Raw genomic sequence first — 13,602 nt, forward strand, 5'->3', positions numbered from 1 at the left:
TTCACCTTGCTTGACTAACCAAGTAGAAGCCCTTACGTGTCCTTGCGGCCTCTAGCAATTGTTAACTTGTGCTAACACTTCACCTCTAATCTACAGTTCTACTTGAAAGTTGAGAAATCAGCTGAGATTCAGGTCAGGGAAGGAGGAGAGAGGCAGGATCCAAGCAATAGCCATCTCGAGCCCTTTCTGATGGAACAAGCTCCTCTTTGGAGCATCATCATCATCATGAGCAAAGCATCCTGGAGTGCTGTACGCCCGTGGGCAAAGCGAGCATTTCACCATATTAAGCAAAAGTATGTGTTTTGTCCCCAGGAGACTGATGCTGCTCGGAAAAGTATGCTGCGGAAGACGTGGCTGTTGGTGGATGAGGTAGGAACTGTAAGGTTCAGTCTGTGCCTCTGGGACTTTAAGTCTTTCAGACACGGTACTCTTACAGATTTACCTTTGATTTGAAATTTGTGTTTAACAAATTTCTCCCTTAGCTCTTAGTTGGATGCTTCCCCCCAAAAGAACAAAACAGATATAAGGTTTCTCTTTTTCTCAGGGAGCTTGCCAAAGTCTATTATTTGTGACCAGTCAGAGCTGGGTCATTTGGCCCTTTATGTTTAGCTTCCAGGGTAAATTCTTAGATCCCACTCAAAATCCCTTTTGGGCTTCTGGCAAGAAGTCATTTTGAGGGGTTGTTGAAGAGACAGTGGAGTTGTGCTCGGAAGAGGAAATTTCATGCAAATCAAAAGTGAATTTTCTTGGAAGAAACTCACGTTTTATAGCTCTTTGATTCAAGATGATGGAATTAAATATGTTGGGCATGATGGAATTGTACTATCTGGCAGGTCGCTATGTTGTATTGAAGACAGAGTGGAAAAGATTAAATTCTTTTCAGAGATGCTTAATGGCTGCTGTTTGTTTCCTCAGACCTTGAAAAAGCACCTACTCTACTACAGACTGCTGAACACAGAGAGCCCTTTGGGATTTGACCTCTATGACCAGCTCCCTCCCATGCGACTGAAGTACCTGCAGATGGTGACACAGAAAGAAAATAAGGAGAATGCACCAGCACTAGTCTCATAGCAAAACACTAGTGCAGGAAGAGGGCCAAGAGGAAGAATGGAAGAGCTCAGTTTCTGCTTCACTGATGAAACTATGTGCGCTTCAGATAGTTTCAGTGTCTTACTTGGACACTCTTCTCATCTTCACAAAGTGAAGCACTAGTAAAATGCTACCAGCTCTGTAGAACAATACACATTTTCTCAAGATATGGCAATATGTGTGTGTGGCCTCTCCACGAAGAATGCTGGAGCATATTCCTTCATTCTCTTTCAGGTTGTTCTGCTTCTCTGCGGGGAAGGTGAGAATGCGTGTGAGAGGCACTGGACTGTTAAATAAACTGGAGGAAGTGGAAAAGCTATTTCATTCAGTCAGGCTGGAAACTGTGGGTTCTCAAGATGATGTCTGTCTTGCCCAGATCTTTCCCTTGGGTTTTTTTGTACCCAGAATTTTGAACAGTCCTTTCCCCACACCATCCCTTGCAAATAAAATGACAATACAGCAGGGAAGAAGCTGATGCTGTGAACCCTTTTTTTTAAATTTATTTTTTAAATACATATACAAGTAGCTTCTCCAGGGCAGTATTCTGTGCACACAATCAGTCACACAGACATATTGTGTCAGACCTCTAAGAAATAATAGTTCTTAGTGCAGTGGTACAGACACTGGATATCCTCCCTCAGCTGTCTTTTGGATGGTCTCTAAACTACTTTCTTTCCTCCCTTAATTTGGTTACATGTACAACAACATAAAAAATAATTTCTTTGCAGGGCAGGATGCTTGGCAGTAACCACTCCCAATTAGAGAGGAAAAAAAAAAAGTATCTGCTTGTTTAACTAGAATATGTATTGGTTGCCCTCTGAGAAGAGGGGAATGTAATTTAAATGTTAAAGTGGAGTTCCTAAGCTCAAACCTATTTTTTAAAATTCCTAATTTGACCCCACTTCTACATCTGAATTCTGTATTGCACCCCAGACACAAGGGCTACAAATACAGTGCCCCAAAAGGCTCATCACAAGTGCCAGGTCAAGTCCAGAATTTACCCTACATGTGATCTCACTGGATGTTTCATTTATATCCAGTAATTTTTGCAGGACTATGGTCAATCTGTCAGGCTTTGGTTTGGAGAATTTACTTTTATGAACAAAACTTGTTGAAGTTACTTCTTTTGTTTTGTTCTTAGGAATAAATTCCTCTGGAAGGTGCAGGCTTGTGCCTCACTTCTCTCTTTACCTATGGAACAGGCCAATTAGCTTCTCTCCAAAGAAACCAGGCCTGTTTTAATCTCCTTCCAGTGAATGTCCCAGTAAGAGTGTGAAACACTGTTAACAGGCCAACTTGTAACTGTTGAAATTGTTCCAGCCAAGAAACAAATTCCAGCTAATAACTTTATGGCTGTGGTGCTGTCTTTGCATTGGCAGTTTTCTAAATGTACCTGTCCCCCTTAGGTTGCCAGAAAATACACCCTGATTTCAGATAGGACATGGGCAGAACTGATGTTTCATTTTAATATCTCCCTCCCCTTGGGTTTTTTGCTCTGTGGTTTCTCTCTTCTGCAGATCAATGGTACATAAAGTAACAAAAGCACAGTGGTCAACATGGGGTTTTTTGTTGTTAATTATTTTAAAAGTACTTGATGTAATTAAATGTTTAATCAAAGGCATTCAAGTTTTTATTCTTTCTAGATGGTGAGAGCCCAGCAGTTGTCTTTCCTGAGCAATGGATGTTAAAATTTAAGAACTCCTAGCTGCCCATTTAAGTGCAGCCTTCATCAAGGCAAAGTCCTTTTGCTTTTCAGACCTCCACTTATAAAAACTCTTCCAGCCCTTTATGCGATGCAAAATTGAGTTTTGTAATGTGTACAGAGTGTAAATAAATAGCTCTGTGGGGTTTTTTTTGGAACTATGAGAATGCTCTCCTTTATTTAAATATTTCTGGAGTTTGAATAGTTCTGTTTGCAATTTATCATTATCATGGGAATGCTGCTGCTTGGAGGAAATGCACTAAGCTTTGGAGCTCTTCAAGCCAAAGCATCATCCTGTTTGTGTGGTGGGCCAGCAACACAGGGTACCAAATGCTGTGTGTACTTGGGGAAGATGCAGGGTGGGTATTATGTGACTTGTCATGTGCCACAGGTGGGGAGACAGTTAAAAACTGTCCACAGATGGTATTTGTAGGTGATGAAAGAGGAGGTGAATTTCATTTATTTTGTGAAGTCTGAGAAGGAAAGGATCAGGCTTTTTCCCGATTCTCAAAAGCCTCTCTTGTTCCCAGATGTTCCTTAAGCCATCAGTGCATGCCCAGAAAATACGTACATCTTTTGACATGAAATTCTGATGCAAGCATCAGCAATGGAGGGAAGGAAAGGATCTCAAGTTGTTCTGCAGGCCACACTTGTGTGCAGAACATTCTAAGGATGCTGCATGTGAGCCACAAACTTTCAAAACTTTGGGTGTCACTTGAGATGGTACAGCAACCCTGAGCTTGAATTTTTTAAGGCTTAGGGCAGCCTTGTACCAGATTTCTCTGCAGAACACTAGAGGGCATTGCTTTGTCTTGTTTTAAATGCAAACTTCTCAGCTTTAGTGCAATTGGGACTTAAAAAAAACAACCAAAAACCAACCAACCCTTAAATCTGGTTTGATTCTTTTTTTTTTTTAAACATACTTTTGGAGAAAGCATGGAGAATTAAATATTTTTAATGTGATTGCTTGCTAAGAATCGCTCAGTGCTTTGCCAGTAGGAGCATTTTGGAAAAATTCTGGTAAAGTGAATGGAAGCTTAAAACTTAAACTGAATTCACTTTTTTTCACTTAAACTGAATTCAGCTTCAGTGAAACAGGACCAAAGTGTGCCAGATCTGTTTAATCCTGATCAGAGTAAATGAGGAGATGAAGAAAATGAAAACTGTCCCAAAAATGGATGCAGCTTTTTAAACTCCTTATCAAAACCTTAAGATTTCTTTGAGAAGAAGAAAATTCTGCTGAAATAAGATGCATAAATAAGTTGAGGTTGAAGTGGTTTTAACTCAGAACAGCATATGTTGTCTGATAATTCTGATCAAGAGATAAAAAAACTCAACAACAACCAAATAAAAAAAATCCCCAGAGATGCTGTCTTTTAACTGTTAGAAAGAAAAAGATATCTTCTGGACCATAGTAGCTAGAAAATGCTTGGTTTCATGTTACCACATGTAGGAGCAGTGCAAATCTGTATTGGGATAAATTCAGCAGGGGCTGTGCTGGAAGAGAGCAACAATGTGGTTTTAAAAACAAGTGGTTGATTGGATTGGAGATGAATTGAAGATAATCCTCTCGTATTGCTGTCGAGTTGGCAGGTAATGTGGTGGGGATGTCAAAGTTTTGTATCCCATAACTTTAATGGCAGCAGTTTTCTGCATTCTACTGAATCTTTCTTTGCATCTTGAAAGGGGAGAGAGAGTCTTACTATCATCTTAGAAGCATGTCCTTTTCTGCCTAGAAGAAATGGATTTGATTTGTGGTTCTTGGAGTGTGAGTGGATTGAATTCCCTGGATTTAGGATCTGTATGTGGTGACTTGGCCCACTTTGCTGAGCAGGGGCAGTTCCCAAAGAAGATGTAGGCAACGCAGTAGCTGGCTGTACTACACACTAGGGTAGGACAAAGCCTGGTAGAAGTATAGAGTTAGGCAAGGAAGAAATCAAAACAGGACTGAAACTGCACTGTGTGAAAACTTTTTAACAGTAAAGTACACATGAAGCTTTATGTGATTAAAGCACTTGCAATCCCTGTAGTTATTGACTACTTCTGTTTGACAGTGGAATTTAATAATCCATTTCTAGATTAATGCATTTTGTCTGGCCACTTAATATCAGGCAAACCTTCAACCCCTTTTGTTCATGAAGTCATGTACAGATAAAACAAGCCATAAGATGTGGGTGTATAAATATACAGACAAATGCATTTCCTTTGGTGTCAGACGGAAAGTAGAGCAGAAAGGCATGTTAGTCCTCACTTTTGCTCCTTCCTCCTTCTGCAAAGTTCTCCTTGGAAATCTCTCATCAGTGAAGTGGTGCTGTCTCCAGCTGATAATGAAATCTGTGGGCAAAATGTACTTTCAGCTTACGGAAGCTCATATAAGCTCTCTATTCACAAAGCCGGCCCTTTGATATCCCTTGCAAAAATAACTTTATGATAATTTACTGGCCTTTGCCCTAGTTTTTAAAAACTGGCTATTTTTCCCCCCCTTTGAATGCAGACCATGCTATGAAGACGTGCTCTCAGAACCGCTGCTGTTTTGTGATGAGCAGTGTTTGTACGCAGGGGTAAAATGGCCACCGTGTGCTACCCTCCCTCCCTTTTCTGTGGTAATCGCGAATCTCAAAACAGCTGTTGCAAAAATGCTGTATGGGGATTTCTGTCCAGCCCCAATCCAAAGAGGAGAAGAAGAGCCCAAATTGAACCTGACTGAAGTTACATGGTGCAAAACTGAACCCAAACTGACGCTGGATGGTGTGAAAGGAGCAGGTGCTGCACCAGTGGTGTTGCAGTGAACCTTCAGCAAACCCTGACCCTGGGCAATAGCTGTGTGCAGGTCACTAACGAACAAAGAACCTTTTAGACAGTGACACCAGCTCTGTCTTTGGGTCCAGTTCTTTATTTTCTGATGGGACATAACTAGCAGAGACCTGTGGCTCCAGAGGCCAGAGCAACATCCTTTATCCTGCCTCAGGGCAACTTTTTTGCAGTACTCTGTCAGCAACCAGCTCATCGCCTGTCAGGGCGATGGATGTTTCCAGAAATTACTGTATATGTGGATCATAACAGTGTCTAAGGTACATGACAAGACTCCCCAACACAAGAGAGACATGGAGCAGCTAGAACAAGTCCAGAGCAGGCCACCAGGATGATCCAAGGGCTGGAGCACCTCTGCTCTGAGGACAGGCTGAGAGAGTTGGGGCTCTTCAGCCTGGAAAAGAGAAGGCTCCAGGGAGATCTTATAGCGGCCTCCCAGTACCTGAAGGGGCTACAAGAAAGCTGGGGAGGGACTTTTCATAGGGGCAGTTAATGACAGAACAAGGGGAAATGGGTTTAAACTGGAAGATGGTGGGTTTAGATTAGATCAGAGGAAGAAGTTCTTCACTGTGAGGATGGTGAGACACTGGAACAGGTTGCCCAGAGAAGCTGTGGCTGCTCCTCCCTGGAAGTGTTCAAGGCCAGGCTGGATGAGGCTTTGAGCAACCTGGTCTAGTGGAAGGTGTCCCTGCTGATGGCAGGGGGGGTTGGAACTGGATGAGGTTTAAGGTCCCTTCCAACCCAAACCATTCTATGATTCTATGAGGAAGGCCAGGGGCATCTACCCTCTGTGTCCCCCTGCCCAGTCTAACATGGAGGACAAACCAAACCACTGATACTTGTGAAGCTGCAGTTTGTCCCAGCCACAACAAAAAGGGAGCTTGTGTGACCCAAAAGTGCTGCCATGTCAAATCATGGCCATGGGCATGACAAGAGAGTGGGCTAAAATCTGAGGCTGGGGCATTAGCTGGTTGTGAGGCTGGCAGGAAGTTTGCTGGAGGCCGGGAGCCCTGAGGGGTGGCAGCTGTGGGGCCGGGCAGGCAACGAGGGGCACCTGGGACCCTCCTTGGGCGGGGAGGGGCAGCACCCGCCCTCAGAGAGCTTGTGCAGGTCCAGCAGCAGCGTGGGTGGGAGGGAAACATTGTGATTCATCCATTTTACCTGCTTTTCTGGAGGGCTGGGTGGTTGGAAGAGGCTGTTGAGGCTGCAGACCAGGTTAGTGTCAGTGTTAAGACACGTTTTGTGTGCTGGGGCTGGCGTGGTCCTGTTGGGTCGAGGGTTTTGCGTGTCTGAGGTGATCGCTGAGTTTTTGGGACTGTGCTGGTGGCTGCCTCACACCTCCCCCAAAGAAGGAGGGGAGGTTGCCTCAGTCCTCAGCCTGGTGCTCGCCCTGTCCTCAGTGAGGCCTTGCTTTGGGGTGGTTTGTGGGGCCCTGGGGTGTGCTGAGGGGGCTCTGGCAGGGCCTGGGCTCCTCTGGCCGCTTGGTGTGGAGGCAGGAGAAGCCTAATTCTGGGGGAAGCTGAGGGAATGGCGGCGTGGGAAAGCAGGTACTGGGGGTCTCGCCACAGCATAACCTCGCTCCATGACTGGAGTGACCAGTCTGAGGCTTTGGGAAAGGACAAAGGGAAGGATTGAGTGAGCTGGTGAGCATGGAGGGTGGCTCCCTTCAGGTGCTGTTGTTTCTGGCCCTCTCATGTTGAGGTGAGGTTTGTAGTTCCCCTTCTCTCTCCACAGTGTCCCCCTCCTCCACTGCTCCCGTTGTGTTTTCTTCTGTGTCCCTCTTGTGCTTCACTAGGTTCTCAATCCCTCCTCATCTCTGCCTTTCTGTTTTGAATTTTCCTCCATTATAGTAACTTCCAGTTCTTCTCTGTTGGCTTTTCTCACTCTTTCGGCTGTTTGCAGAAACAATCAGTAATTCACTAGTTAAACTGGAGAACTGAGATGCCACTGCTGAGTTTGAGGTGGAAGCTCACATCTCTTGGGGTGCTCATCTGAATGTCAGGGCAGATGTCCATAAATAACGTGTGCGACACACCCATTTGGAAACCTTACAGCAAAGAAGGCTGTAACTTTACTTTTAAGACTCAGATTGCCTGCTGCGTAGGTGGTGTAAGCACACCACGTCGTTTGGGTCTGATCTGTCAGATATTTGATGACACTTAGCAATTAATCTATTGGATCTGTCTGCTGAAAGGAAGACTGACGCTTGTGTATCAAGTGACTTTTCTTCTCTGTTACTGCTTCCATCACAGTAAGTTTTTTGCCTCACAGAATGAATCAGCAAATCTCCAGAACAATATTCTAAGCTTTCTTAGCATATGTGGGCTTTTGCTAGCACCTTCCATCACAATGTATGATCAGGGTGGCTCTTTGATCTCTTCAGAGCAGCAGGAAGCGCAAAGAGCTCTGAATTAACTTAAGGTATTGTGTGGCTGGTAATGAATTGTAGTTTTGGAGAGGGGTTGGTTTGTGTCACACCATGATGATACAATGACAGCCACACAAGTGTACTGTGCAACTGTGAAGATATGTTTTTAGCATCCTTCACAAAAAAGCAGCTTGCTACTCCTGGCGTCAATATTTCTTTCATATAGATTATTAAAAATAAATTTAGAATGATACAAAAGTTTCTGCTAAAGTATCATGCATCTCTTGTCTCCAACATGAGTGTCAGCTCACTCACAAAATCAAAGTTGCGCTGCCACCCAGAAGACACTACAGATGGTGGCTCGTTTTTGTTCCTCTTGGTACTGTCTGCTGTAAGATTGATTAGGTTTGGATTGATTAAATTATTTGGGCAGGAGCTGCCATTGCTTTCCTCCTGTCTGTCCACTGTGAAAAGGAGTGGGAAGAAAGGGGATGTAAATTATACTTTGTAGCGTGCTTCTCTCTCTCTGGTGCTATTTTGTTGAATGCTTTGACCATGCTTCTTTGCAATGAGGTCTCATCAGCAAATTTTATATTTTATAGCCATCTCTGAAGCTCAAATTTTGGTGGTATTGATGGGGTTTATCTTTTTTGTAACAGTATAATTTGCAAGTTAAAAACAGGATGCAGAACTTGGGTATTTGTATTCAGCACTGACTGTGAGTAACTACTCCTGTGCATCATGAGTCAAACAGTTTCATTCTCTGTGTGCACTCGTGATGTGAAGGGCCAGCGTTGCACTGTTGGAAAAGTTAGCAGCTGTGCTCACGTGCATTTTGCAGACCTCCTCTAGAAATAGTATGTATTTGCCAATATTGTTTTAGGGACAATAAGTTGTTTGCCTTCTTGTAGGAGTCTCTTCTGCTACCAAGATACTCTTAAGGTTAAGAAACTAGTCTCTGCTTTGCAAACTGACTTTCTCTTTGAACCAGCAATCTTTGCTTACAGCTTTCTGTAGCTGTTTATTTCGATCATTCCTATAGCTAGCTGCAGATCAAGGAAAGAAGCAACAAGTTAGTGTGGAATTTTTGGCCTTTATTTAAACAGAAAATGCAGTTTTATACTCATACTAAACTCTTGCCTGCAACACTTCCCAGAATGCAGTTTCTGGTGTAAACTAGAGATAAAAAGATGATGAAAGACCAATAGCCTGAGGTTAGGGTAATCTCTTGTGATGTGGGACACCCCAATTACTGAGCTAGCGCCTCTTCTAATGTGAAAGGTTTTCCCAATTTTCTGATGTTTCCACTTCTCGTGCTACAGTGAACTTAAATGTGATGGTGTCAAAATTGTACCCCAAAATTAAATTATTATATTCTGGTTCTTTCTCAACAGACTATTTACGAATAATTAATTTTTATAGGAAAAAGGTCCTTGGAGTGTGATAAATGTAGCTTATGGTTTAGTTCAGGCTTCTTTTTTGGTATCTTCATATAGTTCCAACAAACTACTAAATCAGTAACTGGAAAATGTTCCCACAGTCTCCTTACTGCATACTGTAAGCTAAACTTCACTGGTGTCTTTTTGGCTCGCCAGCTTTGTTCCCAGTGTGAGAGGAACTGGAAAGACGGAGCACGAGAGTCCTACTGGGGTTGTGCTCTCCTGACTTCAGTGCACAGCGTTTTACCAGGAAGTTGCACGTGTTAAAAAAGCTGTCACGTGCTTTTGCTCTGCAGGCTCGTCAAAGAAGCAAGCTTCACCACGAGAAACAACTTGTTCTTGGATACTTTGTCTTAAGTTGTGTTTGGCTTTTGTTTAGGTAGTGAGACTGTTAAGGTAAATGGATAGAGAAGACCAGGCCAATGGTAACCTTGTAGGCCTTCCTGGTGAAGAAAACTTGGATGTTCTGCTTTGGGAAGATGCAGGTGAGAACGTCTCTGAAATAATCTGCACATTAGCCTTGATCTTTTCCCCAGGGAATCTATTCTTAGATTTTAATGGAATGGAATCATGGCCTTTATTTAGTAATGCCAAAGGATCAGGAGAGGTAAGTGCTGTAAGTAACCATAATTGAGAGCTCTTTGATAACGAGCTCTCCTTTTCATCTAGTTGCAAAATAATAACATACTTGCCTTGACAGACAGTTGTGCATGGAGAGCTCAATTCAAAATCAGCCTTTGCTGTTGGTACCCAGAGGCACACCCTGACCCAGACATTCTTTTATGTGTGTGAAGGCATGCTTGTGTTAAGACATTATGTCTCTCAAAGCTTAATCTTTCTGGTGACAGATGTGATTGTTGTCTTACGTTTTTATTAGAGTAAAAATTCTACACTATTTTACTACATCCATATTTTATGTCTTTTGTAGCTCTAGCTGGCTTTACCTTCAGAATTTTTCAGGATGTTATTGCTGCTTTAATCCTCCAAGAGGTAATTATTGACTATGCTGGGAGACTAACTCCTTACTGAATAGCACAGTTGATGCTTCTGTTGTTTGGTTTGTCTGCTCTCTCATCCACTGCTATGGATTTAAATATTTAGATGTACCCCAAGGAGTTTTGGGACCCCTGGTGTTGCTATTTCTAAAGAAGTTTTGAAAATGAGGCCTGCTTATGTGTCATCCTGAGTGGAAGCTGGAAGTTGTGCTTAGGATCAACCTGTGTGTTTTCCTTTAATGTCTTTTAAAGAGCCCTATCCTTATGTTTTTAAAACTTTCTGGTTTGGACGGACTATAGTTCCACCTGCTGACCGTTGATGTGTTCAGCAGCCACCCTTTGGGCAATATTGAGCTGTCCCAGTCTTGTCCCTATCTCTCTTTGAATATTGTCTGATAGGCTTATTCAGAGGCAAAGGCATTCTCTTGTGTTTGTAGTTTATCTGTTAGCAGGCAAAATTTGGGCAGCTCTAATTTCTAACTACTCTAGTGTGGAAAGGGCTTCATGAAAACTGAACCATGTTGAACACCATCATAAATTTCTTGTCTATTGCACTCTGCATCTCCAAGCTCCTCAGCAAACGTTAAGGTTCATAACCCCCTTGTAGGAGTGGCGGTGAGTGCAGGTACAAAGATTGCTTCACCTAATGCTGAGAGAGGGACGAATCTTTTAGTCATGTATTACACCACACAGAAATGCCATGTGCTATTTTAGCCTGGAGAACAGAGTACTGTATTTAGATGAATCTGTAAGATTGATTTAGGTAGTTGCCTAAATTGGATTGTTTCCAGGCCAGTGGGATTAACAACCCTCTTTTTGCAAAAAAAACGTTATGAGATCTTTAATGATCACACAAGGTCAGGACTCGGTTTTATGTCTCATCTGAAAGATCATGAACTTATAACTACTGATCTGTCATGGTCTGATCTGACTATCTGTTCCAGAGACTGCTTTATTTTAGAAGAGATTTGTGTAGCTGGGAGTCTAAATGCCATCAAAGCTTTTAGTCCTCGCCATATTCCTTGCCCGAGGAGGTTTCTAACAAGTTTTTGTTATGATGTATCTTTTTGATTTGTTTTTCCCTTTTCACAGCAGGCCAAAGTGAGACTGCAAAGAATATTTCCCAGTTCGTATGTCTGTCATTTGCTGCTAGCAGAACTGCCTGCTGACCTAGGCCTGAAAATTGGTTTCTGGGTTGTTATGGTGGTTTGACCCACAGTGGGACCATGTAGTCCTGCACTCACTCTCTCCTCCTGTTGAGATGGGGTAGGAGACACAACAAAGTGGGCATGGATTAGGATGAAGGACAGGGAGGGCTCACTCACCAGTTATGGTCACAGGCAAAACAGACTCAACTTGGAGAAGAAAAATCAATTTAATTCGTTACCAATCATCTGAGTAGCACAGAGAGACATAACAACCACATCTTACAACATCTTTCCTCACCCCTCCCTTCTTCCTGGGCTCAAATCACTTTGCTCCTGATTTCTCTGCCTTCTCCCCCACAGTGGCACAGGGGGCAGGGAATGGGGGCTCAGTCAGTTCCCCTCTGCTGCTCTTCCCGGCATGAAAGTCCAGGAACAAGATGTTCCAACGTGAACTTCCCATGGAGTCACGGACCTCTTTGGGCTCAGCTCCCAGTTCTGGCATGTGGACATCCATGGGCTGCAGACTCGCCCCCAGCTCTGGTGGTCCACCCCCGCTCTGGTGTTAAGCGACTTTGGGGACTCAATTCAGTCACAGCTGCCCTCAGGCTCAGCTTTCTGCTTCAGTGTGGAGTCCTCCATGGCCTACACATGGGTCTCCGCCATTGAATCTCCATGGGCTGCAGGGACCTCCTTTGCCTTCTCCTGCTCCATGGGGTTGAACTGGGTGTCTGAGGTTTTCTGTCCTCCTCCTTCCTCCTGGCAACGAAGCTCTCTCTTTGTCTAGGCCCATGGTCACCTTTTGTTCAGGTCAGTGGTCTCTCCTACAGGTTCTCTCCACCTCCTTCTTTCCAGACAGTACTTCCCCTCAGAAATATGGATTCACAGAGGTGTTTCTCTATTGCTAATTGGCTCAGCCTGGGCTGGGGGGGTCTCTGCCTTGGAGCCAGGGGAGCTTTTTGGTCTCACAAGGTGGCCCGTTGTTCAGGAGGTTATCCAGTTCCCAATGCTTTTTCTGTGTGAGCTTATCTTTCTGTCTATGTGGCCACCTCTCTGTAAGGCCCCTCATTGCCTCTTGCTGCTGTAAAACTGCAGCCATGGCAAACGGCACAAACACAGTGGTGGTGTGCACCGTGCAGTCCTGCTTTCAGCATTCCACAGTTACTTGTTTTGTGTGTGCATGTTAAAAAAAAACTGGGAATCATAGAAGCAAAACCTTTCTAGTACAGTGGCTCCACTCGGAAAAGGCATGCGTGAGGAAATTAGAGGAGCTCTCCTTCCCAACTATTCTTAGCATATTATATATAACTTAGCAAGTGTTTTTCTGTATAGCAGGGAGTATGTACCCAGCTCAGAACTTCATTGTTTATATGGTGTGGCCGTCTGATTTCCACCCTCTCGCACGCACGTTCGTATGTGGCCGTGTGATTCCACATTGCCCACAAAAGCACGCTCGCTGTGTGTTGTTTGACAGCACAGAAGTGTGTATTCATGTGGTTCCTGTCAAGGGCTTGTTTGGCCTGCAGCAAGGAAATGTGCCTCTGCAGTGAGATCTCCCTGACCCAGCCAGATGTTATCTGAGGTGGGAGAAAACGGACAAAGGAAAATGCTGTCCTATTTCAGGGTGTCCAAGGAACGGCCTGTGCCAAGTCCTTTCATCTGTTCATTATGAAGTTTTGTTTAGCCCAAAGAGGACGTTGCTGTGCGTCATCTGTGCTTTTAACAGCTTCATTTCAGCAGCAGCAGAGGAGGTGAAATTGAAATCAGAAGGTCTTAATTTCAGAGAGAAATAAATTTGTTCAGAGACAAAAGGCTTTTCTCTCTCAAGTCACCAATATATTATTACCCTTGATTTGATTTGGAAGCTATTTAGAATGCTACAGTCATATGGTTGGGGGGAAGTCTGGGTAACCTCATCACTGATGTGCCCATGAGTGGCAGACTGTGAGTTGGTCACACCATCCTGTTTGACTCATGGACTCTGAAGGTCAAACGCAACAGCCTTGTTTGAAGGACTTGTTTGGCACCAGCAGTGAAAAAAGATCCATGAGCT

The 13,602-nt window shown here is 43.8% G+C and overlaps 1 protein-coding gene across 1 annotated transcript in view; it reads left to right on the forward strand.

Moving 5' to 3' along the window:
- RPAP1 (RNA polymerase II associated protein 1) overlaps positions 1 to 1,337 on the forward strand; it is a gene marked incomplete at its 5' end in the record, with an annotated part of 17,249 nt that extends 15,912 nt beyond the window's left edge. Inside the window, 2 exons of the mRNA XM_010163533.1 lie at positions 313 to 369; positions 916 to 1,337. Of these exons, the coding sequence (XP_010161835.1) occupies positions 313 to 369; positions 916 to 1,071 (213 nt within the window). The remainder of the gene's footprint in view (positions 1 to 312; positions 370 to 915) is intronic.
- Positions 1,338 to 13,602: the final 12,265 nt, after the last annotated feature.

The sequence above is a fragment of the Antrostomus carolinensis genome, unplaced genomic scaffold (assembly GCF_000700745.2).
Source record: "Antrostomus carolinensis isolate BGI_N321 unplaced genomic scaffold, ASM70074v2 scaffold4050, whole genome shotgun sequence".
Lineage (NCBI taxonomy): Eukaryota > Metazoa > Chordata > Aves > Caprimulgiformes > Caprimulgidae > Antrostomus > Antrostomus carolinensis.